This window comes from Erpetoichthys calabaricus, chromosome 7 (genome assembly GCF_900747795.2).
Source record: "Erpetoichthys calabaricus chromosome 7, fErpCal1.3, whole genome shotgun sequence".
NCBI classification, from domain to species: domain Eukaryota; kingdom Metazoa; phylum Chordata; class Cladistia; order Polypteriformes; family Polypteridae; genus Erpetoichthys; species Erpetoichthys calabaricus.
In genome coordinates this window covers 102352910-102380194 of record NC_041400.2, presented here as the reverse complement: position 1 = coordinate 102380194, position 27285 = coordinate 102352910, and the positions used below count along the sequence as shown (strand labels likewise).

Genomic DNA, 27285 nt, shown 5'->3' with positions numbered 1-27285 from the left:
TACAGAAACTGGCTCTTGGGACGTGGAATGTCACCTATCTGAAGGGGAAGGAGCCTGAGCTAGTGCACGAGGTCGAGAAGTTCCGGCTAGATATAGTCGGACTCACCTCGATGCACAGCTTGGACTCTGGAACCAATCTCCTTGAGAGGGGCTGGACTCTCTACCACTCTGGAGTTGCCCCCGGTGAGAGGCGCCGAGCGGGTGTGGGTATACTTATTGCCCCCCGACTTGGGGTTTACCCCGGTGGACAAGAGGGTAGCCTCCCTCCGCCTTCGGGTGGGGGGGACGGGTCCTAACTGTTGTTTGTGCGTATGCACCGAACAGCAGTTTGGAGTACCCACCCTTTTTGGAGTCCCTGCAGGGGGTGCTAGAGGGCATACCTTCTGGGGACTCCCTCGTGCTGCTGGGAGACTTCAATGCTCACGTGGGCAATGACAGTGAGACCTGGAAGGGCGTGATTGGGAGGTATGGTCCCCCTGATCTGAACCCGAGCGGTGTTTTGTTATTGGACTTCTGTGCTCGTCACGGATTGTCCATAACGAACACCATGTTCAAGCATAGGGGTGTTCATATGTACACTTGGCACCAGGACACCCTAGGCCTCAGTTCGATGATCGACTTTGTGGTCGTGTCGTCGGACTTGCGGCCACATGTCTTGGACACTCGGGTGAAGAGAGGGACGAAGCTGTCAACTGATCACCACCGGGTGGTGAGTTGGCTTCGATGGTGGGGGAGGATGCCGGTCAGGCCTCGTAGGCCCAAACGTGTTGTGAGGGTCTGCTGGGAACATCTGGAAGAGCCCACTGTCATACGTAGCTTCAACTCCCACCTCCGGCAGAACTTCAACCACATCCTGAGGGAGGTGGGGGACATTGAGTCCGAATGGGCCATGTTCCGTGCCTCTATTGTTGAGGTGTCTGACCGGAGCTGTGGCCGTAAGGTGGTCGGTGCCTGTCGTGGCGGCAATCCCCAAACCCGCTGGTGGACACCGGCAGTGAGGGATGCCGTCAAGCTAAAGAAGGAGTCCTACAGGACCCTTTTGTCCTGTGGGACTCTGGAGGCAGCTGATAGGTACCAGCAGGCCAAGCGGAATGCGGCTTTGGTGTTTGCTGAGGCAAAAACTCGGCATGGGAGGAGTTTGGGGAGGCCATGGAGAACGACTTTCGGACGGCTTCGAGGAGATTCTGGTCCACCGTCCGGCGTCTCAGGAGGGGGAAGCAGTGCAGTGTCAACACTGTATATGGTGGGGATGGTGCACTGCTGACCTTGACTCAGGACATTGTGGGTCGGTGGAGGGAGTACTTCGAAGACCTCCTCAATTCCACTAACATGCCTTCCAATGAGGAAGCAGAGCCTGGGGACTCGGAGGTGGGCTCCCCCATCTCTGGGACTGAGGTCACCAAGGTGGTCAAAAAACTCCTTGGTGGCAGGGCCCCGGGGGTGGATGAGATACGCCCGGAGTTCCTCAAGGCTCTGGATGTTGTAGGGCTGTCTTGGTTGACACGTCTCTGCAACATCGCATGGACATCAGGGACAGTGCCTCTGGATTGGCAGACTAGGGTGGTGGTCCCCCTCTTTAAGAAAGGGGACCGGAGGGTATGTTCCAACTACAGAGGGATCACACTCCTCAGCCTCCCTAGAAAAGTCTATTCGGGGGTTCTGGATAGTCGAGCCTGGGATTCAGGAGGAGCAGTGTGGTTTTCGTTCTGGTCGCGGAACAGATGATGTTGTCCTGTTTGCTTCCTCAGGCCGTGATCTTCAGCTCTCTCTGGATCGGTTTGCAGCTGAGTGTGAAGCGGCTAGGATGGGAATCAGCACCTCCAAATCCGAGACCATGGTCCTCAGCCGGAAAAGGGTGGAGTGTCCTCTCAGGGTTGATAGAGAGATCCTACCCCAAGTGGAGGAGTTCAAGTATCTCGGGATCTTGTTCACGAGTGAGGGAAGAATGGACCATGAGATCGACAGGCAGATCGGTGCGGCATCCACAGTAATGCGGGCTCTGCATTGGTCTGTCGTGGTGAAAAAGGAGCTGAGCCGCAAGGCGAAACTCTCAATTTACCAGTCGATCTATGTTCCTACCCTCACCTATGGTCATGAGCTATGGGTATTGACCGAAAGAATGAGATCGCGAATACAAGCGGCTGAAATGAGTTTCCTCCGTAGGGTGTCTGGGCTTTCCCTTAAAGATAGGGTGAGAAGCTCAGTCATCTGGGAGGGGCTCAGAGTAGAGCCGCTGCTCCTCCGCATCGAGAGGAGTCAGATGAGGTGGCTTGGGCATTTGATCAGGATGCCTCCTGGACGCCTCCCTGGTGAGGTGTTCCGGGCACGTCTAACCGGGAGGAGGCCCAGGGGAAGACCCAGGACACGCTGGTGGGACTATGTCTCTCGGCTGGCCTGGGAACGCCTTGGGATTCCCCCGGGAAGAGCTAGAAGAAGTGGCCGGGGAGAGGGAAGTCTGGGCATCTCTGCTCAAGCTGCTGCCCCCACGACCTGACCTCGGATAAGCGGAAGAGAATGGATGGATGGATGGACTAAGCTGGGTACAAAACCCATGTTGAGAATGTTTACTTGTACCACTTTTCGGAGAGTTATAAGCAGTTTATAAAGTATCAACAATGCCATATAATAGAAAAGTGTCATTATTAATGGATCACTTACTACAGTGAGTTAGGGAGATTGAAAACATCCGAGGCAAAACCAGTGAACGGCACCAGAACTGCAAGCAGCACATGATTATCATCAACAAATATAAGGCTTATCAAACCTGTCAGAGCAATAGCCATGGAATAGTTCTTAAGCATATATGAGTAGCCATGATAGACTTGTTAACTCAGAAAAAATGTTCTAGACAATACAATATGTAGTTTTTTGCCAATCAGGACATACTGTTTCATGGTTATAAGGACGTTAATGATGATGATTTGGAGAAAGGCAATTTGTTTTTTATTATTCTACTTCATTGTCAGGTATGATACCCAAATGCAAGCCCAGCTTACACATACTGCATACCAAGAAATACAACTTTATAAATGTTTAGTGTCATTATTGTAACATGTACAGAGTGATACGAACTTCTTACTAAACAACATGCACCACGTCAAACACCATGATGACTATAACATCCTTATCTCAAAACATCTGGTAAACTTACCTGACAAATCTGAGAACAAATTTGTTGTTTGCTATAGACGTTAAACCCAACAAGACATCTACTTTACTGAGTTCTGGTAAATATGCTTTGCTGGAGTCAACTGCCACATTACTATTATGAAAAATAAAAGCAGAGCTAAAGTAATCACTGGCAAATATCTTGCCCTTATTGCTGACAAGGACAGATCAAAACAGAACTTAACTGCAGGGTGTACAGTATAAGGTATGCTCACCAGGGTACAATAAAGGAAAGAACTGTTGGTTTAAAAAAGAAAATATCAGAACAGAATGAACTACTGCAGCTATACCCTTTTCTCTGTGTTGGCTTCACTTTTACACACACATTCATGCTAAAATTTGAGTTCAGGTCCAGAACAGTGTCCACCCTATTTAGTAAAAGACCACCCACTTTTAGATTTCTAACGTCACTGCTGCTACGGTAAATGCAGTCAGTTCAGAACACTTCCAACCCTTATGAAAAGGTAGGTACATTTTTTAAAAGCTAAACATAAATGACCATGAACAGAATTCCAAGCACTGTACTGGTATAAATTTATATTTAATGCAACTACCACAAATATGTACGTTGTACATATAAAAAGAAGATTTTAAAGAAAGCATCATGATAGTTTATAAATTGAACAAAACAAAGGGGAAAAAATTCTGCATATTTTATATGAATACTGTTATATTGAAACGTCACATTGATTTTCTGGACACAGGCAACCATTTTATAGTGCTTCAGAAAATGTCAAATGAAATCTATAACTTGTACAAGCTACTGTATGCTCACATAAGAAATGGAAATTTCACATGGAAATGTGGTAGTTGGACGGCATTCTGAAATGTTAGTTTTTTGATTTAAAGTATTTATGCATTATGTAACATATGGGGACAGTATTTTGATTCTGAAAAATTCATCAGCTTTTTTTTGCAAAAATACATTAGAAAGTGCTAAATCTGCTGGGAAATTCTTCTTGATTTTTTCATTCAAATTTAATTCCTTGGGCTAAAGGCAGATCCTTGCTGTAGTTGATAGTGCTGAAAAAAATAAATTACAACATTAATTTACAATAAAGAAGATTGTAATTTAAAAGTCAGCATTGCATAAAATGAAGCTCACTCTGTGGAAATTACATTTCACAATGAACTAAACAACTCTACAAAACTGAAATCAGTAATTATATATTGGATTCATTCAAAGGTAAATACACTCAATATTTTCTTTTACAATAATTTTACTTTAGACAACTGGTTAAATGTGTCTTTTTGATTTTCTAACGCAGAAATACAACTGTGCCACAACATTACTATAAACCACACTATGCATGAATACTGTCTGCATTATTGGTGAAAACATAAATGAGCAGGGCTAGACAAATAATCCATAATATAAATAACACAAGGGACTAAACATTGCCTTACCAAGTAGATCTTCTCATATAAAGTTTCCAGGAATCGCTGCCTGATTCTCTGCCTCCACCAGTGTGCTTTTCTCCCCCTGAAAAGAAAATATTAAATTAAAAATTCCTACAATTGCACTTCATTTTCATTAAAAAAGGAGAGTAAGGAGCATTAACATAAATGTATAGTTGCATGTTGGTTTAGTCTGTCTTTTGGAGAAAATTGAGTTTTGCATACTTTTTGCATATAATAATACTGGAAATGCTACAAGAGCTCCATCAGTGTTTCTTCTTAATTAGTAGGATGAATATGTATGTGCACTGACAGTGGTTAACACACTGCTTAAGTACGTTTCTGGAAGACACGGGAGGAAAAATGCAACGCCTTCCTCCTAACAATGACATCTCAAATCAGAAAACAATTCTTCAGTGGGTGGCTAAATTTAGACAGACGGGTACAACATTGAACAGAAAATCTCCAGGTTGTTCTCAGACTGTATGAATGCCTGAAAACATCCAAGCTGTAAGGGCATCAATTTTGCAGTTTCCTAGACGTTTAGCTCGCACACATGCTTCTGCCTTAGACATTTCCAACATGTCTTTTAGGAGGATTTTGCATGAGGACCTTAATTTACATCCATACAAAATGATGGAAGGGCAGAAACTTACTGAGAGAGACTGGGAGTGCCGCAAAGAGTTGTGTGCGAACATTCTGCAAACTGTTTATCGATATGCAATCATCATGTGCAGCGACTAGGCACATTTCCATTTAATGATTGTGTAAATAAGCAAAACTTTCGCTTTCGTGAACTTCATCAGAGACCTCTGCAAAGTAAGCATGTTAAAGTTTGGTGCGCCATTGCAGATTTTAGCATTATAGGCTCTTACTTTTTTGAGGAGAAGGGAGCAACGGTCACCGTCACTTCAGAACATTACATTGAAATGCTAGAGAACTTTTTGTGGCCCCAAACTGGAAGAAACGGATGTGGTGGATGCCTGGTTTCAACAGGATGGAGCAACAGCTCATACGGGGAAGCTGATCTCCCTGCATGGCAATGTCGGCTGGCCTTCATGTTTGCCTAATCTCGCTCTGTGCGATTTCTTCTTGTGGGGCTAGCTCAAGTCGAAGGTATACACACACCGACCTCAAAACCTTGAAGCCCTCAAGAACACTATTCGCCACAAAATCACCACTCCCCTTGAAATGGTTGAATGAGTCATGTGAGCGTTCAGAAATCGTTTTGAAGAGAGTATTGCTAATGATGGCCACCACCTTGAAGACATCATTTTTAAAACAAAGTGAAAAAAATCTATTCTGTATACCCTTTCTTGTGTCGTATTGAAATTTATTTTATCTTGTAGTGTTTTTGGAGAATAAACATTTGAAATGTGGTACTTCTTTTTGGTTCATCCTGTATTTTCATCTGATACACTACTTCAGTGCTTCTTCCATTTTATTACTGTATGTAAAGGATTTTAACACTAGTTGTTGGTAAACATGGGTAAGAAAAACTGTACCATATCTCAGTCAGCTTTAAGGAAGCAAGCATAAAAACCGTGAGTGCCTTCTGATTAATTGGGTTAGTTACCATATGTATGACAACCTCAGTTAGGCAAACAGCACTGAAGTCATACTGCAAAAAGAATGACCCTACAGGAAATACACAATGAGCAAATTAAAAACTTAAGATTTTTTTTTTGGCTGCCTCATAGAAAGTATTCTTCCAAACCACACAAGACAGAATACTCTTGTAAAGTGCGGTGACATTCTGTTTTCACTTTGTCATTCTGGAGAATTTAATGTTGTGTGGGAGACGGGAAGAATTTAAATGATTTTAGCACAAGGTTACAACATAGCAAAATGTGAAAATATTGAAAGGGTCTGTATACTTTCTAAATTCACTGTATAACTTCTGGTAAGCTATGTACACAAGTGACTCGCTTATTGAGTGTGATTTCTGTGATCCCACTGCTTTTAATATAGTAAAGCATTATCAAATAATTCAGAGTTTTTTGAGGAGGATACTATGATGCAACTATCCCACACTTCTAACACAGAGTGCAAGTGAACGTACCAAATGCTCCACCTATTTCAGCGCCACTTGTTGGAATGTTGACATTGACAATACCACAATCTGATCCTTTTGGTCTGAAAATAAAAACAACAAATAAACATATGTATTAAATATTTAAAAAATGGACATCAAAAATGAAGACTGTTTTTAGAAATACTATTCAGATACATTCATATGAAAACAATATAAACTGTATAAAAGACATGACATGGTGAAAAGGTTTCTGTTAAAATGCAATACATGATGCCTTTATTTCAGGGTTAATTATATTACATTAAAGAAACATAAAGACTGCTGTATCAAGGTTATCTACCAATTTTCTGAACTATTTATTTCATTAATTAGGTTTTAAGTTTGACTGTGTGACAGTCAGTCCACAAGATAAATACTCTACATGCAGTTACTCGCACACAACTTCACTCTCATCAAAGGACAGAATGAAAACAAAACTTTCTGCCATTATGAACAATGCTGCAAATCCTCTGTCTAACAAGCAACTATTAAGAACTTTTAGGCAACAAGAAACGCTACTGGGACTCTTTATACCAATGGAAATACATCTATATAATGCCTCACCATGACTCTGACTGCTGAGTTTATCTTTAGCAAAGTCAGAAGTTTTACATCATTTTAGTAATGTTGGTGTGTGTTTTATGGTTTTAGTTGTACTTTTGTTATAATATTTATTTATTTATTTACCTACTGAACTTCTATAAAAAGGTAAACAAAGTACGGTATATCTATATCTGTATCTATATTTACTGTATATATTGTCAAACACATGTGCATGGGAGGCAGCTAAAAGGTTCAAATGAAGGTAATTCCACACCAGACCAGGGCACACCGATACTTTCTCTTTTTCATCAGCAGACCGACCACGGGAAATTTCGTTTGGATTCGATGACGTCACTTCCAGTTCCAACCCCAAGGACATCACTTCCCCTGCCTGACTTTAAAGCTGCCATGTTTACTTGTCCGTGTGTTCTTGTTTTGGACTGAAGTCTGTACAATATTGAACCACAACCTTCATTTACAGCAGGCTATTTCAAGTATACAGACGGCTGCACCAAAAACCTTTTTCTGTGTCCTTTTGAGTTCTTTCATTTTTTATACATATTATATATATACATATTATATATACACATATTATATATATATATATATATATATATATTATATATATATATATATATACACACACACACATATACACATTATATATATATATATATATATACACATTATATATATATATAATATATATATATGTGTATATGTATCTATATATAATATGTGTATATGTATATACTGTAGATCTATATATATATATAATATATATATATATATATATATCTATATATATATATACACACACACATATACACATATTATATATATTATATATATATATATATATATATATATATATATATACACATATTATATATATTATATATATATTATATATTATATATATATATATATATCTACACACACACACATATATATATTTATTTATTTATATATACACATACATATATACATATACAAGCAGCAAGCAGCCTGCTATATATAACAAAATGTTCTTTCACTTGACTTTCATATCATCAACACTAGTTAAAACAGTAAGATTTTAATTTTAAACCAAAGCCTACATGGTTCTACATTAAATACAGAGTAATGCTATAAGGTAAAATGTTTTGAAGAACATTAAGAGCAACACCTGAACACAACATTCAAGTTACAGTACTTGCAAAACCGATAAAGGTGTGATAATTAAGTTCGACAGAGGTTTCAATTGCTAAATTAGGACTTCATTTATTATTGTAAAATCAACACAAATAAATGAACATAAACGTTCACAGCAATCTTTATCAAAAACAACTATAAAAGTAAATCTTACCCAAGCCAGCGGAACACTCTTCCCATATCCTTAGTAAATATGCTACTGGACAATCCTTGCTTGACCTCATTGTTCCAAGCAAATGCTTCACACTCAGACTGCAAGAAAAACAATCTCCACTTAATCTCCTACAATTTTACAGTATTACGGTCACCATCTATATTAAAAAAACCCAAACAATAAATTCTAACCAGCTAGGACACAGCTCTACAAATTTAATTAACAGCATTGTCAGTACTTTCAAGAATGATAGAGAACTCAAATTTCCTAAATTATCTAGGTAGTCTTTTGCGCAAGCAGATAGGCACTGTCGAAGGCAACAAGGATACGAAAAGCCATGGGAGGGGTGTTCTAAAGGCCTTGGACAAAAAAGAAATCAAATTTGACAATTTGGTCACTTCAAACCACATTAATAACATTAATATGTTAAATACAAGAAATTAAACTACCCAGCTGGAGGAAAAAAAAATCATCTAAGTCTTAATGTAATGTTCTCAAACCACCCTTAATCCAATTCAGGGTTACAGGAAGCCAGAGCCTATCATAGTAGCAACAGGGACAAGGAAGGGCCATCTTAGATGTACGCAGGTCAGTGCAGTATCACCAACTGATTTAAAATGCATGTCTTATAGGATGTCGTATGAAAAAAGAAAAACACAATTCTTGGAGAAAAACTCATGCAAACACCGAAGAAACAGATAGCGGCTGGAGATGAGAATTAAACCAGTGACACATGTTGACAGAAGACTTCAGTAAAAAAATTTGACAACTGAAATTGTTATACATTCATTTGCTACTTATGTTGCTATAGTATCCAAAATGCTTTCACTAGTGAACTCATCTGAACTACTTTCCATGACACAACTTCATTGCAGATGTCTAAGTTTACAATGATTACATTGGCATCTAGCACCTCCAGATCACGTCAGTGTCTTCACCATGCTTCACAGAAGGCTGCAGAAAATGTAGGTACGAGGGGGGACCCAAAAATAACCGGAAATAAATAAATAACCTAACAATAACAAAATTCCATTTTTTTTGGGTCCCCCCTCGCATTTCTCACCTACATTTCTTCTGACACATTGATGTGGCATCTTTGTTAAGCAAAAATGTACAAAATTTCAAACTTGGGGTCACTGTTCCTACAGCATTTTGTGAAATCACATAAAATCAAACTTATTTGTCACATAAAAATTATACATACAGTACAATATGTAGAGAAATGCTTAGTTGCTCAACTCCAATGTCTGTGTCTTTAAGAATATAAAAGGACAATAACAATAATACATAACTTGATAAAAACAAAAAATAATAAATTTTGAAATATGCAATAAATAATAACAACAGTTAACTTAATAACTTAAATAACCTAATGTAAGAGGGCTAACAATAGTGCATTGTGTAGATTTAGACTCTTTCTTTTTTCAAGCTGCAGACAGGTATGTGGAAAAAGAGCTATTCCACAGTCTCTCTGAACTGGACTTTAGGTGGCAGTAGTGCTTCCCTGACTACAGCATAGAAAATAAGCCATTGTTGAGATGGCTGGTATCTTTGATAATTTTCTTTGCTCTTGTTCAGCATAGCTTGCTATACATGTCCTGGAGGTCAAGGAGTGCACAGGGATGCCTTCAGTTGAGACCACACTTGCAGTCTTGCTGCATGCTGTTCCCAAACCCAGCAGTAATACTTTCAGTGAGGACACTTTCAATGGTGGATGTGTACAACTTCTTTAGTAATTGGGAGAGCAGGTTGAAATCCCTGAGGCATCTGAGGTGGTAAAGACATGGCTGTGCCTTCTTTACCAAGATGTCAATGTGTATGGACAAGATTAGGTTCTCTGTGATGTGGACACCGTGGTATCTGAAACTATTCACCCTCTCCACCCAAGTGCTGTTAATACTGAAAAGGTGGAAGTGCCTCTGCTGTTTCCTTGTAAAGTCAAAAAATCAGTTACATTTAGGAGTAGATCGTTGTCCTGACACCAGTGTGACCACCTCTCTATTTCACCCAGGTAAGTCTGCTCATTGTTGTTAGATATAAGGCCTACCACAGCTCTGTCATCAATAAACTTGACAATGATGTTAGAGTCACGTGCAACCATGTAGTCATATGTGTACAGTGAGTACTCGGAAAACTGCTCTGTGGACCGCCTGTGTTGAGAATGAGGGATAAGGTGTGGCCATCCACTTAAACCAAGTGTCACACACGTGCACATGGGAGGCAGCTAAAGGGCTTGAATAAGGGCAGTTCTGAGGCATACCGGGATGTGGCAGAGTGCACGGATTCTTTTTCTCCCTTTCCTGTAGACCATTCACAGGAGATTCCACCTGGCTCTCTTGACGTCACTTCCGGGACCGAGCCTATGGAAGGAGACCTTGCCGGCTCCAGCCCCTGTGATGTCACGTCTGGGCTCGAACCAATGGCTGAAGACCTTCATGAGCCCAACCTCTATGATCTCACTTCCTGTCTTCCCCTTTAAAAGCCTGCACCTTTTCCCTATTCCCTAAGTTCTGTTTCGGACTCGGTTTTGTGCACAGCAGTGCTATATTTATTACACAACATTGCAGCCAGGAAACCAATTATACGGGTGGCTGCCCCAAACCTTTTCATGACTCTGTGTCGAGTTTCCGACACAAGTAAAAATCCAGCTGCACAATGTAATGCTCAGACATAGGTCACTGAGCTTGGGGATGAGGTAAAATGGAATTATTATGTTAAATGCAGAACCTATAGTCTATTAATAGCATTCACACACAATTCCCTTTCTTGATGTCCAGATGGACCAGTACCGTACGAATGATCAAAGTGATGGCATCCTCTGTAGATCTGCTGTAGTGATATGAGAACTGTAATTGATCCAGTTCTTTTGGCAGAGAAGGGCATATGTGATTTTTGATTAGCCTCTCAAAAGACATCATTGCTATACACATGAGTGTGAGGGGACACCAGCCATTTATACTGGTTAGATTTGCTTTCTTAGGTACAAGAACAATAGTAGATCTTTTAAAGCATGTTGGTAAAGCAGATTGGATTAAGGAGAGATAAAATATTACCATGAATACTAGTGCAAGCTGATCAGCTGAGATCATGTCCTTAAATGCCATCTGGACCTGCTGCCTTCCTGTTGTTTACTCTCCTGAATTTTCCCCTTACATAGTGTGACAAAGTGAGCACTGTTTCCTCACTGACCATTCTCCCATCAAAGATGTGTTGAACCACTGGCTGGTGTTAGAAACATTCACATCAAAGCATGGGTAGAAATTAAGTTACTCTGCCAGAGGTGTGTTTAGTGTATCACAAATTGTTTTATCCACCAGTGGTTTTTTACTTTGGTAAATCCTGATGATGACTTTTGGTGCTATTTTATTTATGAGATATTCAAAGTAGCAAGTCACAGTTTCTGAAAACAGGCTGATGTCATCAAAACTGCGTTTGAACATTTCTCAGTCAGCAACACTCAATAGGTCCTGAATAATAGCCTCCGATTGGTCTGTCCAACAAACAACCTCACGTGTGACTGGAGATTATTGCTTTAACGTTTATATCTGAGCATATGAAAGATGGAGGCATGGTTAGATTTGCCCAACCGAGGCACCTTCTGTGCTCACCCTCTTTAAAAAGAGTGTAGCAGCGATCCTGTATCCTGGTCCTTATGGTAGAACATGTAATGTGCTGACAAATGTTCTCACTCTCTTTTTTGAGGCTAGCCCTTCTGAAGGCATCAGCCATGATGAAGGCAGCATCCGGGATTTAATACTGGTAGCGACAGAGTATCTCCTACAGTTCTGCCTGGGCGGTGACAGTGTCCGCTTGAGGTGGAACATACAGAGCTGTGACCATGACTGAAGTAAACTCCCAAGGGAAGTAAAGAATGGTCTGCATTTAATTGTCAGGAGCTCCACATTTGTGGTAGGCAGTAGTGTGATAAAATGGTTATATTCCTACTGCCATACCAGTTTATGCTTGACCATGAAACATACGCCTTTACCTTTAAATGGCTTATCAAGCCATACTTTATGGTGTTTTGCATACTGCAATCTTTTCTGCTTGCTGTCTTTACACAGGAAAAGTTTATTAGCAGCCACACATCCAATGATACAATTTCTTTTAAGACTGGATTTGTAAAGTTGAAGAATGTACTTTGCTGCCAGATGAATCTGCCAGATGCTGCCTCTTAAGGAAGTAACCTGTAAGTACTACTTATCAGAATGCAGAAAGCTTTTTAGGTTTTGATTACATTTTATGAGACCCATCAGTATTTGAGATTGCCACTGAATACATCATTTTGAATGTACAACTACACCACTGGTACAACTGGTCTGGCTAATCACTTCTTCAGTAACTGAAATCAGTAGTGCTGCTGGTGGAAATTAACAAATGCATGAAATAGTTCTAGTGTTTTGTTGTAGTCATGTCAGAAGATATTAATATATTCTGGAAACAAGAAATTCTAGAAATGTTTTATTGTATTAATGTTTGTATTTATTCTGATGTACATAGCATTTTAACTAGTAAATAAATACTTTCATAATAACTAAGTTTAAAAATAACTTTGTTGGGTGACTTATGGCTTTTGAATTGTACTATATAATCAAAGATACCATCTTTCAATTGTAAGGTTTTATATATGCAAACATAAAAAAAAGTTTTAAAATTACATTAATTCAGTTTCAAGTGTCAAACACCACAAAACAAATTTTACTTTATTAGTTATTCAGCAAAAAACAAACTGATAAGTAAAAAAATAAATCAGGATTGTTTTGTACATTTATTTTAATGGATAATGGTCACAAAAACCTTTAGAAACTGTGAGTCTCGAAAAGTTAAAAACAAATCCTTACCTTAAATTTGAGAACATACAGTATAGGGGCAAATGTTTCTGTATGAACAATCGGTGCATTGTGAGACAGACCAGTGATAATCGTAGGCTCCACATAATTACCAGGGCGATCCATCACCTTAAAAAATATAGTAAATAAACTATAAAAAAACATGCTGTTGTGCAACTACTAAAATATTAAAATAGAAAATAAAAAAACTGAGCATTACTCATGTTGAAAATATCTATTATTTGCATATATAGGCATGTCACTTCATGGGGTACAAAAAAAAAGGAAGGCTGCAACGCAATTCACCAAAATTGACTGAGGTGTATTGTTCAACTTTATCGTAGTGCGATTGGAGCCTTGCAATGTGTCGTCACTTGCTAATTAGTGCTTCTGATCTAAAATATAACAAGAATCGAGCATTGTGTGAGCAATTGTCATCTGTGAATAAGCATCATAAATGTGTGTTCTCGCAGGTTCCTTGCCAATAGCGGAGCATCTGTAAAGGCAAATAACATTTTTTTAAGAGACTGGAATTTGGACCTTGCAATAATCCATAGAGATGGATGAGGTGAGGTATTGATTTCTGTGCCCTGATGGTGAAATGTCACTGATTTCAAAGTTTGATTGATGTTTTTGAGAGAGGGAGACTGAACTGGATGGAACACCTGCTGCTTACATTCGGCCCATCTCTCCTGCTGGTGGTCCCAGCAGTAGCACAGCAATTTTATTTGTGCAGCGCATCTGTCTTTAAACTGCACTGCATGTGTTACCAGAGGACAAGGCTTGTCGGCTGTGTTTCACTGTTTAATGGTGCACCAGCACCCATTGCTTCATGGAAGTCTCCAATCCCCCAAACACTTTGATTGTTGATCGTGTGTCATCTTCTTCTGTCGCTTGATGCTTTGCAAGATTCCCCAACCCAAGATCATCAGTTGTGCTTCACTGGGGACACTTTTACAAGATTATTGAGATATATAAAGATAAACTTCTCAATTTATATTTAAATCTTATGCACTTAGTTGTATTTTTTTTTAGTTCTATTTGTTCAGCTGCAGTACTGTATGTGATTTAATTTGAGGTTCTAAAATGAGAAATCTGTGGTGGGTTGGCACCCTGCCCAGGATTGTTTCCTGCCCTGTGTTGGCTGGGATTGGCTCCAGCAGACCCCCGTGACCCTGTGTTCGGATTCAGCGGGTTGGAAAATGGATGGATGAAAATGAGAAATTTGACTTATCTTCAAATGTAATATTACTTTTATAGGGGGTGAAAACATAGTGAACTTAAATCAAACATTTTCTAGAAAAGGTTGTGAACCCCTGTTGTAATATATTACAAATATGCCTCCAAAATTTAAAATAATGTATACAGAAAAAAGTACTGTGAGTTAAGTGCTGCATTCATTTTATGAAAACTAATGAACTAAATAAACTGTATATAGTAGTGAGTTCTTAATTATTATATACTGTATTTCAATTAAATTATTGTCTTTACACCTTAAGGTATAATAAGTAGTATTTGATGTTAGTCTCATTAGTCTGTAAATGTGCATGAATAGTACAGTGTACTGTACAATGCCACAGCAGATACTGGTTACAGAAAAGAACAAATGACAAAACTAAAAAAAAAAAAAAAAATTAAAACTATACAAATATAAAATAAAAGGTAAAAACATAAAACTTGCTTTAGCCAGAATGATTAACTATTGGACAGTATAACTGAATCAGACTTGCCTCTTCCTTCATTCCTTGGTCAAAAATTCTGTCTTTATTTCAAAACCACAACCCCATGTAAAGGGGTTTCCTGCTTGCAGACTTAACTTTCATTTTCCTTAGTTATTTATTTAACATTATTTTAGCAAAACTCAGATGTGTTTTGCATGTTGTGAGCATGTGACTAGATTACTTGACATGCTTCACATGTGGAATATGTGACATTGGGTCCCATTCTTTCAGAAACTGTATGCCCTTTCTCCATGAAAATGTGAGATTAAAAAAAAATTCTCAGCCACCTCTAAAAATCACATCCATATTATTAACCGAGAATAAACTGGATATGGACGCAGGTACATGGCATGCCCATGGACGCAGGAGACATAGTGCGCAGGCGCCGACAGCTCAACTAACGGAAATACGAAATAAAGCAACGAGCACAGACAATACGGAACTCTAACCGTCCACACTACACAGCATAGTCAAACCCGACATAGTATGGAAGGTACGGGCACCTACAACGCTTGTCTAACACACCGCAGGCAGACCCCCGAGATGGTACAGAAGCCCCAGAGATACGGACTCCACAGCATATGTGAATCACATTACGGTGCGGGCGCCTACAACGCGCGTCTAACACACCACAGGCAGACCCCCGAGATGGTACAGAAGCCCCAGAGATATGGACTCCACAGCATATGTGAATCACATTACAGTAATACAATAATATGAGTACTCGCAGACAAAACAAACACAACAGGCTTCGGCGTCCCGCCCCACAATCAAACCGGAAAGAGTACGGCGTCCCCAAACGTCCACAAAACACAGCATAGTCAAACCCAAGATAGTACGGAGGGCGCATGCGCCTACAACGACTACCACATGAAACACACACATGGCACCGGAGGTATAATAGTAGCTCAACTAACGTAAATAAGCGCCTACAACACGTCACGGCTCAAATACAAAGAAGCTCAACTAACGTAAATAAGAAATGAGGCAACGCGCCCATAGGTAACGACACAGCCACACAAAAAAGAGGATTCAGCCCCCCGCCCCACAGTGAAACGGGAAAAAGTATGGAGTCCACAAAGGTCCACCATACACAGCATAATAGTACGGAAGGCGCGAGTTAGTACAAAAGCCGAAGGCGCCTACAACGCGTAATAAGAATAAACGATCGCTCCGTTTTAAACGTACGTCATCCTCACACGTCCAAACTGTAATAAGAATAAACGAACACTCCGTATTGAACGTACGTCATCCTCACACGTCCAAACTATACGGCATAAGTGAATCACATTACAGTGATGCATTATTAACAGTACAACCACAGAAACCGCTCCGTATTAACAGTAAGTGCAATTATTCATATTACTAACAGTAAACAACGGAAAACTAAAGATCACGGCTCCAAAACTATACAGCTCCACTAACGGAGCTACAAACACGAGCCCACATGGACAAAAACAATAGACGTCGGCGCCTACAACGCGCGTCTGAAACCACGGAAGCAAAACTGTCTCGGCTCCAAAAACCAAACGGCTCGACTAACGGAGCTACAAACATATCTCATACATTCATCAATGTATTTCGGGTTACCCAACACCGGGGGTAGGCGAGTGAAGCGAACAGGGGGCAGAGCCCCCTTGTATGAAATAAAACATAATAACATATACAGTGATCCCTCGCTATATCGCGCTTCGCCTTTCGCGGCTTCACTCTATCGCGGATTTTATATGTAAGCATATTTAAATATATATCGCGGATTTTTTGCTGGTTCACGGATTTCTGAGGACAATGGGTCTTTTAATTTCTGGTACATGCTTCCTCAGTTGGTTTGCCCAGTTGATTTCATACAAGGGACGCTATTGGCAGATGGCTGAGAAGCTACCCAACTTACTTTTCTTTCTCTCTCTCTTGCGCTGACTATCTGTGATCCTGACGTAGGGGGTGTGAGCAGGGGGGCTGTTCGCACACCTAGACGATACGGACACTCGTCTAAAAATGCTGAAAGATTATCTTCACGTTGCTACCTTCTGTGTGCAGCTTTTAAGTATGCTGCACGGTGCTTCGCATACTTAAAAGCTCAAAGGGCACGTATTGATTTTTGACTTTGTTTCTCTCTCTCTCTCTCTCTCTCCCTGCTCCTGACGGAGGGGGTGTGAGCTGCCGCCTTCAACAGCTTTGTACCGGCGGTGCTTTGCATACTTAAAATCCAAACAGCCCTATTGATTTGTTTGCTTTACTCTCTGTTTCCTTTGAAGGGGAAGATATGTTTGCATTCTTTTAATTGTGAGACAGAACCGTCATCTCTCTCTTGTCATGGAGCACAGTTTAAACTTTTGAAAAAGAGACAAATGTTTGTTTGCAGTGTTTGAATAACGTTCCTGTCTCTCTACAACCTCCTGTGTTTCTGCGCAAATCTGTGACCCAAGCATGACAATATAAAAATAACCATATAAACATATGGTTTCTACTTCGCGGATTTTCTTATTTCGCGGGTGGCTCTGGAACGTAACCCCCGCGATGGAGGAGGGATTACTGTATATAAATAACAACATAAAACATTAAAAAATATCAGTTTTGGGTAGATGATGTTTAAAATACACCTCTTTTAAAAGATGTTGACAAAATAGCACAATGACAGAAAAGACCAGAGTGTGAACATAAAGAATGAATGCTTGGTACTATTTATGGAGTTGAATAAGTGGCTAGGCCATCTCACTAGACAGTCATGATAACGTCAGCAGCAGGTCTTTTTATATAATCATTCCTATCTTCAATATATAAAACAATACCAACAATGCACTCTGTTGTCTTTGGATATAGTGTGGAGAGATATTCGGGGTAACTCACTAATTAAAACATAAAAATAATATGATTTATACTGTACCTGTACAGCTCCTTGAAATGATGATCAAAATAAAATGTGGCTATATAGAAACTATGTATGTTTGAAGTTATTAGCATATTAGTATATTATTAAAAAAGACCTGCTGTTCATCTTGGTAATAAAATTTGGTAAACTAAGAAATTTAAATTAAAGGAGAAATATATAAGAAAATTAAAACAAATTAATCAAGAAATACTTTTCCTTGTAGATGGAAGGCTAAATCACAGTTAACTAATAAAAAACAACAACTGTATTTCTTGAATAGAGTAGTTATGTCATAAAAACATAATTTAGGTTACTATACAGGTGCTGGTCATAAAATTAGAATATCATGACAAAGTTGATTTATTTCAGTAATTCCATTCAAAAAGTGAAACTTGTATATTAGATTTATTCATTACACACAGACTGATGTATTTCAAATGTTTATTTCTTTTAATGTTGATGATTATAACTGACAACTAATGAAAGTCCCAAATTCAGTATCTCGGAAAATTAGAATATTGTGAAAAGGTTCAATATTGAAGACACCTGGTGCCACACTCTAATCAGCTAATTAACTCAAAACACCTGCAAAAGCCTTTAAATGGTCTCTCAGTCTAGTTCTGTAGGCTACACAATCATGGGGAAGACTGCTGACTTGACAGTTGTCCAAAAGACGACCATTGACACCTTGCACAAGGAGGGCAAGACACAAAAGGTCATTGCTAAAGAGGCTGGCTGTTCACAGAGCTCTGTGTCTAAGCACATTAATAGAGAGGCGAAGGGAAGGACAAGATGTGGTAGAAAAAAGTGTAAAAGCAATAGGGATAACCGCACCCTGGAGAGGATTGTGAAACAAAACCCATTCAAAAATGTGGGGGAGATTCACAAAGAGTGGACTGCAGCTGGAGTCAGAACCAGGATTTTTACAGGATTTACAGGATTTTTAAAGAATCCTGTATTCTCTTGCGAGCCTGTTTTAAGTTATATTCTTAAAATCTTAGAAAATCTTAAAATTAACAACAAAGAAAATGTCAAATTGTAAAAAGCAACATCCATCCATCCATCCATTATCCAACTCGCTATATCCTAACTACAGGGTCACGGGGGTCTACTGGAGCCAATCCCAGCCAACACAGGGCATAAGGCAGGAAACAAACCCTGGGCAGGGTGCCAGCCCACCACAGGGCACGCACACACACACACACACCAATTACACACTAGGGACAATTTAGGATCACAATGCTCCTAACCTTCATGTCTTTGGACTGTGGGAGGAAACTGCTTCACTTCCCGGGTCCTCCCTGCGTGGAGTTTGCATGTTCTCCCCGTGTCTGTGTGGGTTTCCTCACGGGTGCTCCGGTTTCCTCCCACAGTCCAAAGACATGCAGGTTAAAAAGCAACAATAAAGTAATAAGGTTGTAACTGTCAAATCTGACATACCCATTTAATAAGGAAGTGTTGCAGAAAGAAGAATGTCTTTTTTCACATAAAACTCAGCAACAACATTCAGAATTCTACTTGTTGCCTTTAGTCATAGATTCAAATTACTAAGTTCTGCTGCTATTACAATAGTTTTATTACAATAAATAGCCAGAAAATTAACTTGTGATTCCATTGTTTTCATTCTTCATTATCATTGGTTGAATTTTATTTTTGTTTTACTTTTATATATTCTAAGTATAGATTATGTTCACCCCTACATTTCATTAATTTGTACAAAGCTTGATTGATGACTGAATTCTTGTCAGCTATTATTTATATCATTGTCCTGGTCTCTCTGTTAAAACTCCTGCTGACATTTTTTTCTCCTGGGAGCACTTGTATTAAAATGAACTGAAATACATACTTTTCCTCCACAAACAACTGTGCCACCTTGTTGTTTAGCTTGGTTAACTGCAGCCTTGTACATCTCTACTGCCTGCTTGGTGTGAAGGGGACCATATAATGTGTTGGCTGTAAACACAAAAAAACAGTTTATAATATTTTCAAATTGTACAATTAATTTTTAACCCAAGTGAGATCTGTTTACTATACATGTTACGCTTGATATAAAAATGTAATTCTTGCAGATATGTGACAGAAAACAACAAAGCTTTTTTCATTTTCATTAAATTTTTGGTATCTTGATGTTAAATTAAATGCTCATAATTTGATTACAATGTGGCTTTCTGCCACATCTGTTCCTGCTGCAAACATAATTCTATAGGCAGAGGAAACATGTTATAATCAATCTTTTAAGAAACTCATACGTAATTTGTCTAGATTATTTTCTCAATTCCAGTCATAACAATGCTATTTTCATTAAAAACACATGTAAAATAAACATGGTATATTCAGAATTTGGATACAAATATTTGTAGAAGTGATTTAGTTGAGTTAGCTACCTAACTGGGTTAGTCATCTGAGAAGCAGAGGAAAAAAAAACCAAAACACCTGTATAGCTAAGGAGATACCCACAACTTTACTGGGTCTCCAGACTCAAGAAAGGTTAACAAAAACATGCAATACCTTTTGGCAATTGATTTCAAATCAAGTTTATTATAATTAGTGCTAGGCGGTATGACCAAAATTCAATATCATGGTATTTTTCAAAATTATACCGGTTTCACGGTATTGGACAGTATTTTTTTCCCCCATGCATGAGTGGATGTTAACCACATTTTCCACTGCAATTACTGGCTAAGAATAACCTATTCCACTGTCATGTGAATTGTACATTGTACAAAAAAACATTTTAATGTGCACACAAATATTAATACAGTTTGCATGGCCCCATAAAGTGATAGCTTTCAATGGGGTGGCACTAATGAAGAGAAGGAATCACATCGCATGACAGATTCAGTCAAAATATAGAGCCTTTTTATTGAACAAAGTTTGCAAACAACTTAAACTAAAATTCTGACAACATATTTTCAACCATCCAAAGAGGCATTTAGGCTTAGTAAAATATCCAGAGGTGCTTGTCAAAAGTTGTATTGCACTGAACATGTCTTGTCAAAAGGAATAAATAGTAAATATTTTTTGTAAACCAACTACACTTTGTTAATGTTAACAATCTCCGTCCACTGACACGTTAAAGTGACTTTTTAAACAACTTTACCATCATTAAACAGCATTACATTTAAACTTAATAAATAATAACAATAAAATAAATAATAGTGCAACTTCCAGTAATAAAACTATTACTTCCAAGACTTCAAGCCAAGGTGCATTACACAGTATTCACCAAATTAAAATAAAATAAAACAAGTGCAATTTGGTGATGACATCTTTACCAACTGAACCATCATTAAGGCAAACTGCATTAATATGAACCTTGCTTCAAGCTAAGCTATATACATAAATAATAAAACTGCAATTTGCATTTGTAATGTTATTTGTGGTATAGCCCTGTGGAAGCGTATTAGGGCCACAGTGAAGAAAAAAAAATACGGACACAGTGAAAAAGAAAAAAAAAAAACTATTATGTCGAGAATAAAGATGACATGTTGACTTATTCTCAACATTTCCACTTTAATCTCAACGCTTATGTCGAGATTAAAGTCGACATTTCCACTTTATTCTCATAGTTTATTTTGTCATTAAAGTAGAATGTCGTAAACTAAACTTCATCCTAAAATCAATATTTACTAGATTTTCTCAAACCCCGTCATAAGTTAATGTAGCACATTAAATGCTTTGTGTTAAGTGTTCCCCGACCCAGTTGTTAATCGCTACGCGCTTCTTAAACTGACTTCCCCTTGCACTAAGAAGGCGCAGGCAGCGATCGTCGCACAGAATACATTCACTTCATGATACTCCTGCTCTCTGAAAATGTAGAATGCAAAGATAAATTTTCATGATGAAATGCATTAAAGCAGGTATTAAACATGCATGGTAGTGCTGCTCCCTCGCAGTAAGGGGTCCCCAAGTGTACGTTCAGTGTAGAGAACTTTATGGCAGGTGTGACGAGGCGCCAAAAAACTGGATGTATGAATGGGTATAGCACAGGTTTAACTTAAATATTGTGTAGACATCGGGTTTGTGATCTGGTGGTCGGAGACACGAACACAGAATTCAATGGATGTTCTTCTGGGCGGGCTTTCTTTATTGCATGCATGCTGTCTCTGTCTGATGCACCAAACCCCCAGTTCCTATCCTTCCTTTTTCTTTCTCCACATAACCAATCACCACACGATAAATGTTTTTGTGAAATTAAAACTAGTTATAAACTTACACCACGGAGTGTTCAGAACTTAAAAAAAATCTTCATTATACATGTTTAATTATGCCACCCGTTAAGGGTTGCACCCATCCCAGCAAGCATTGTGTGCGAGACAGGAGCAAATCCTGAACAGGGTGCCAGCACATCGCAGGGTGAATACGAGCAATACATACACTAGCAGGGTCAATATAGCATAACAAAACCTCACATCCTACATGACTTTGAAAAAAACTGAAGCACGCCGAGTAAGCCCACCAGCAAAACATGCAAATTCAAGGCAGCACAAACCCGGGTCCCCCTTGCTGCGACGCAGCAGTGCACCCTCCACGAGGTGCCCCCACATGATTAATAGATAGATAGATAGATAGATAGATAGTACATGCTTTAATGCATTTCATCATGAAAATATCAAGTGTTTATCTTCCATCCATCCATCTTTGTTCTAACCCGCTGAATCCGAACACAGGGTCACGGGGGTCTGCTGGAGCCAATCCCAGCCAACACAGGGCACAAGGCAGGAAACAATCCCGGGCTGGGCACCAACCCACCGCAGGACACACACAAACACACCCACACACCAAGCACACACTAGGGCCAATTTAGAATCGCCAATCCACCTAACCTGCATGTCTTTGGACTGTGGGAGGAAACCGGAGCGCCCGGAGGAAACCCACGCAGACACGGGGAGAACATGCAAACTCCATGCAGGGAAGACCCGGGAAGCGAACCCGGGTCTCCTAACTGCGAGGCAGCAGCGCTACCACTGCGCCACCGTGCCGCCCAGTGTTTATCTTAGCATTCTAAATGTTCAGGGAACAGGAATATCATGAAATTGATGTATTCTGTGCGGTGATCGCTGCCTGTGCCTCCTCTTAGTACAAGAGGAAGTCAGTTTAAGAAGCATGTAGCGATTAACATGGCTCGGGGAACACTTAACACAAAGCATTTAACACTAGAATTACCAGAGCCTACGAAAAAACTCGTAGATCCGTCCCACCTTAAAACGCTTCGCACTTCTCCGTCAGCGTCTTTTGTCCTTTAAATGTGTTGATAAGCAGCAAACAGCAAGCAGTCTGCTATCACATCCCCCCACCGGCACACAGTTTTCTCAGCTCAAGTCTGCTTACCTACTTGTCAGTTGCTTAGAGCTGTATAGAATGAGAAGGCATGCAAAATGACACCTTTTATAAATACTATATCGTTATTTGGAACACTTGCATTTCATGTGTGTTCCGTGTCTACAACGATCTATGCACAGTAAACACATCGTTAAAACAGAAACATTTTTCATGTTTTAGTAATAATTGACAAAATGTAGGCATGAAGTGTATAATGTGTGAAGCCTGAATTCCAAATATCTTTATACACTTTCACAAAAGATAAAAATATAACAGAACAAATGTGCTTTTTTCTAAGGCTATAACTGAAGAAAAAGAAACCAGGTTAGTGCTACTTGCTGTCCTGCCTTCTTGGGTAGTATACTGATTAGAGCTGCCGACTCCAACTCATAAGGTTCTGGGTTCGAGTCTTAACGTCTTCCAAAATAAACTTTTGAGTAGTAAGCTGTTCTTATTGTTAATATTATACAATAAAAGCATACATTTGATTTGCGACTGTAACAGCTGCTGTAAATGTAAAGTACTTGTCAAAGTTAGCGTCTTTTTTTTTTAGTTTTACTAGTTTTACTTTTACTTATCTTCCTACAGCATAAAGTCACAAGTATACTGCAGAGCTTCCCCTGTTTGATCGTCAAGGGCATGCTCACAAATTACACGTGTAATGCAACGAAAAATACCTGCTGACACTTTAGTACGCGAGCAATGGTACGAGAATGCAGTTAGACTTTTTTGGGCACATACACCACGCTAGTGTTTAGATCTGGATGGTGTAGCGTTGGCGAGCTCTGTAAGCCATGCTGTTTCTTTGAAGGACAGGTGATTGGCAGGATGACGCCGGACTTTCGCCTTTACGCCTGGTGCAGCTGCGTTGTTCTTTTATGTGAGGGGACGTTTCTTGTGGGGATGGCTTCTGTTTTCTCCGATCTGAGTTCACCTCTGTTATAGCGCATCTTTATTTGAAAACAGCAGTGTCAGATCGGGGCGAGCGTGAACGCTAATTTTGACAAGCACTATAAATTTACAGTGGTTGTTACAGATGTAAATCAAATGTATGTTTTTATTGTATAATATTAACAATAATAGCAGCTCTCTACTCAAAACGGCAAACTTGATAAGCTGCCAGCAGCGACTTAGTATGTATCGTGATCGTGATTTAGAGAGAATAAAAGTGAAAAAAAGGTAACTTTTACAAGTCCTATAAATGTACACCGTGTGTTACAGACGCAAACCAAGTGTATGTGTGTACTGTATAATATTAACAATAAGAGCAACTCATTACTGAAAACAGCAAATATAGGAGTGAGTCGGGATCGAACCGGGGACTCTTGATTACAACTCAGCAAAACTTACCACTACTCTACAGAAACTGTTGTTTTTTCTTTAAACTTTTGTGAAAGTGTTTACTTGATCTTTGGACTTCAGGCTTCATATATTATATAGTTTATACCTACATTTTGTCATTTACTACTAGAATATGAAAAATGTTTCTGTTTTAAAAATGTGTTTACACAAATTACTGTAGAAACGGAACACACATGAAATGCGTGTGTTCCAAATAACGATACATTATTTCCACTCTAAAACTCTAGCAGTTCAGTCACTCCCAGATAATCAAACAAGGCGTGAGCTGGGAAAACTTAGTGAACGTTCTGCGACTGTGGGGGATGGAATAGCCGGCTGCTTGCTGGGTCGTCTTAATCGACACATTTAGAAGACAAAAGAGAGGTGAGAACAGTTTTAAGGTGGGCCGGACCTACAAGTTTTTTCGTAGACTCTGGTAATTCTAGTGTTAATGTGCTACATAACTTATGATGGGGTTTGAGAAAATCTAGTAAATTAAATATTCATTTTAAGATTAAGTTTAGTGTACGATCTTCTACTTTAATGGCAAATTACGAGAATAAAGTCAACATGTCGACTTTAATCTCGACATAAATGGTGAGAATTAAGTCAACATGTCGTCACACTATTAGACAGTACCCAGGTACATTACACAGTATTGAGAAAAAAAATAAAATAAAACAAGTACAACTCGGCTTGCAGTACAGAAACAGTATTCACACATTTGAACATAATGGTCCACATCTGACCTTTTAAAACCAAAGTATCTCCAGACAACAGACACGGCTCCTTTTTTTGGCAAAAGTTCTTCTTCAACTTTATCGTCTTCTACAGCTTCAGTTTCAGAATGTTCTCTGTCCATTTTCACCTTTCAATACCTCCACTAACGCATGTACTCCGTTGCATGCATGTTTAGCGGTGCAGCAGTGAAAAGGGTCGCCCCCTTAAACAGTTTCCCGCTGCGCCACGTTCCAAACGTTGTTTAGGCTATTTAAACCGGTGTTGCAGTATAAGAAAAATCCATATCATAACAAAAATAAAAAACGGGTTTTGGTATGAACTGGTATACTGCCCAGCACTAATTATGATTAATAAATGGTTTAAAAAAAAAAAGGTGTTGAAATCTTACAATTTAATTTTTCTTAACTGTTAGGTAAAGTGAATATATATTTTATCATTTTAAATTTACTGTTGCATTTAATAATAAAGGCTTTTTAATACTTTAAGGAAAAGATATTTTATTAAAACTATTAAATCATTAGAAACCAATATATACAGCAAAGTACAAATTCAATTGGGCCAGATGTTCAAACGAAGAAATTCAGCTGGGCCAGATATTTTCAGAGGCCAGTAAGCAGCAGATAAAGTTTTAAACAGACACAAATTAATGTACTGAAAAACAAGTAATATTTATTCATTGTTTCCATTTTAAATTTGGTCACATCTGACACCAGCACATCAAAAAGAACATAAAAACATTTAAAAAAAAGCTATAACTAAACAGAATCTGAGATAGTACCAATACTTTTTTTCTACTTTTGAAAATAAAAAATGAACATTTTGGTCATATCTGACCTAAGCACACATCAAAGTCCAAAAAAACAAAATAGTGCACAGTATTAGAAATAATATTTGTTTCCTATGGTGCCTCATAGGTGTCAAGTAAAAACAAACAAAAAAAATCATTCTGAACAAATTATTAACCTCTGCTGTCAATGAATGACTATGTTTCATGGGGAGAACACCCCTGACAGATACAAATATCAAGGGACAAATACAAACAAAAATGAGGGGTGTATGGATGCAATTCTCTGTGTGATGTGTCTCTTAACATTAAGAAAGAAAAAAATGAGCCAGCAATCGAGATATTTGCTGAATTGGTGCATTCAGTAAGTACAGATTGTCTAACAATGATTTCTGATATTCCTTTTTGTCAGTGTTTCATTTATGATAAATCCAGATCAGGAAGGGTAGGTAAAACTGGAGCTGCACGGTTGTTTCTGAGTGCCGAATACAGATACATCCATTCAGATATATACAGTTAGGTCCATAAATATTTGGACAGACAACTTTTTTCTAATTTTGGTTCTGTACATTACCACAATGAATTTTAAATGAAACAACTCAGATGCAGTTGAAGTGCAGACTTTCAGCTTTAATTCAGTGGGGTGAACAAAACCATTGCATAAAAATGTGAGGCAACTAAAGCATTTTTTTAACACAATCCCTTCATTTCAGGGGCTCAAAAGTAATTGGACAATTGACTCAAAGGCTATTTCATGGGCAGGTGTGGGCAAGTCCGTCGTTATGTCATTATCAATTAAGCAGATAAAAGGCCTGGAGTTGATTTGAGGTGTGGTGCTTGCATGTGGAAGATTTTGCTGTGAACAGACAACATGCGGTCCAAGGAGCTCTCCATGCTGGTGAAAGAAGCCATCCTTAAGCTGCAAAAACAGAAAAAACCCATCCGAGAAATTGCTACAATATTACGAATGGCAAAATCTACAGTTGTAAAAGTTAGGTACAAGTTAGGTACAAAAGGTACATCTTGAGAAAGAAAGCAAGCACTGGTGAACTCAGCAACGCAAAAAGACCTGGACGTCCACGGAAGACAACAGTGGTGGATGATCGCAGAATCATTTCCATGGTGAAGAGAAACCCTTCACAACAGC

At 39.0% G+C, this 27285-nt stretch overlaps 1 protein-coding gene across 1 annotated transcript in view; it reads right to left on the bottom strand.

Annotated features, from left to right (window-relative positions):
• Positions 1–3690: 3690 nt before the first annotated feature.
• Positions 3691–27285, bottom strand: part of aldh7a1 (aldehyde dehydrogenase 7 family, member A1) — a 74247-nt gene continuing 50652 nt past the window's right edge. Inside the window, exons 13-18 of the mRNA XM_028805235.2 lie at positions 19797–19903; positions 13373–13489; positions 8532–8629; positions 6629–6702; positions 4576–4651; positions 3691–4191 (exon numbers count right to left, since the gene is read on the bottom strand). Of these exons, the coding sequence (XP_028661068.1) occupies positions 4137–4191; positions 4576–4651; positions 6629–6702; positions 8532–8629; positions 13373–13489; positions 19797–19903 (527 nt within the window). The 3' untranslated portion in view covers positions 3691–4136. The remainder of the gene's footprint in view (positions 4192–4575; positions 4652–6628; positions 6703–8531; positions 8630–13372; positions 13490–19796; positions 19904–27285) is intronic.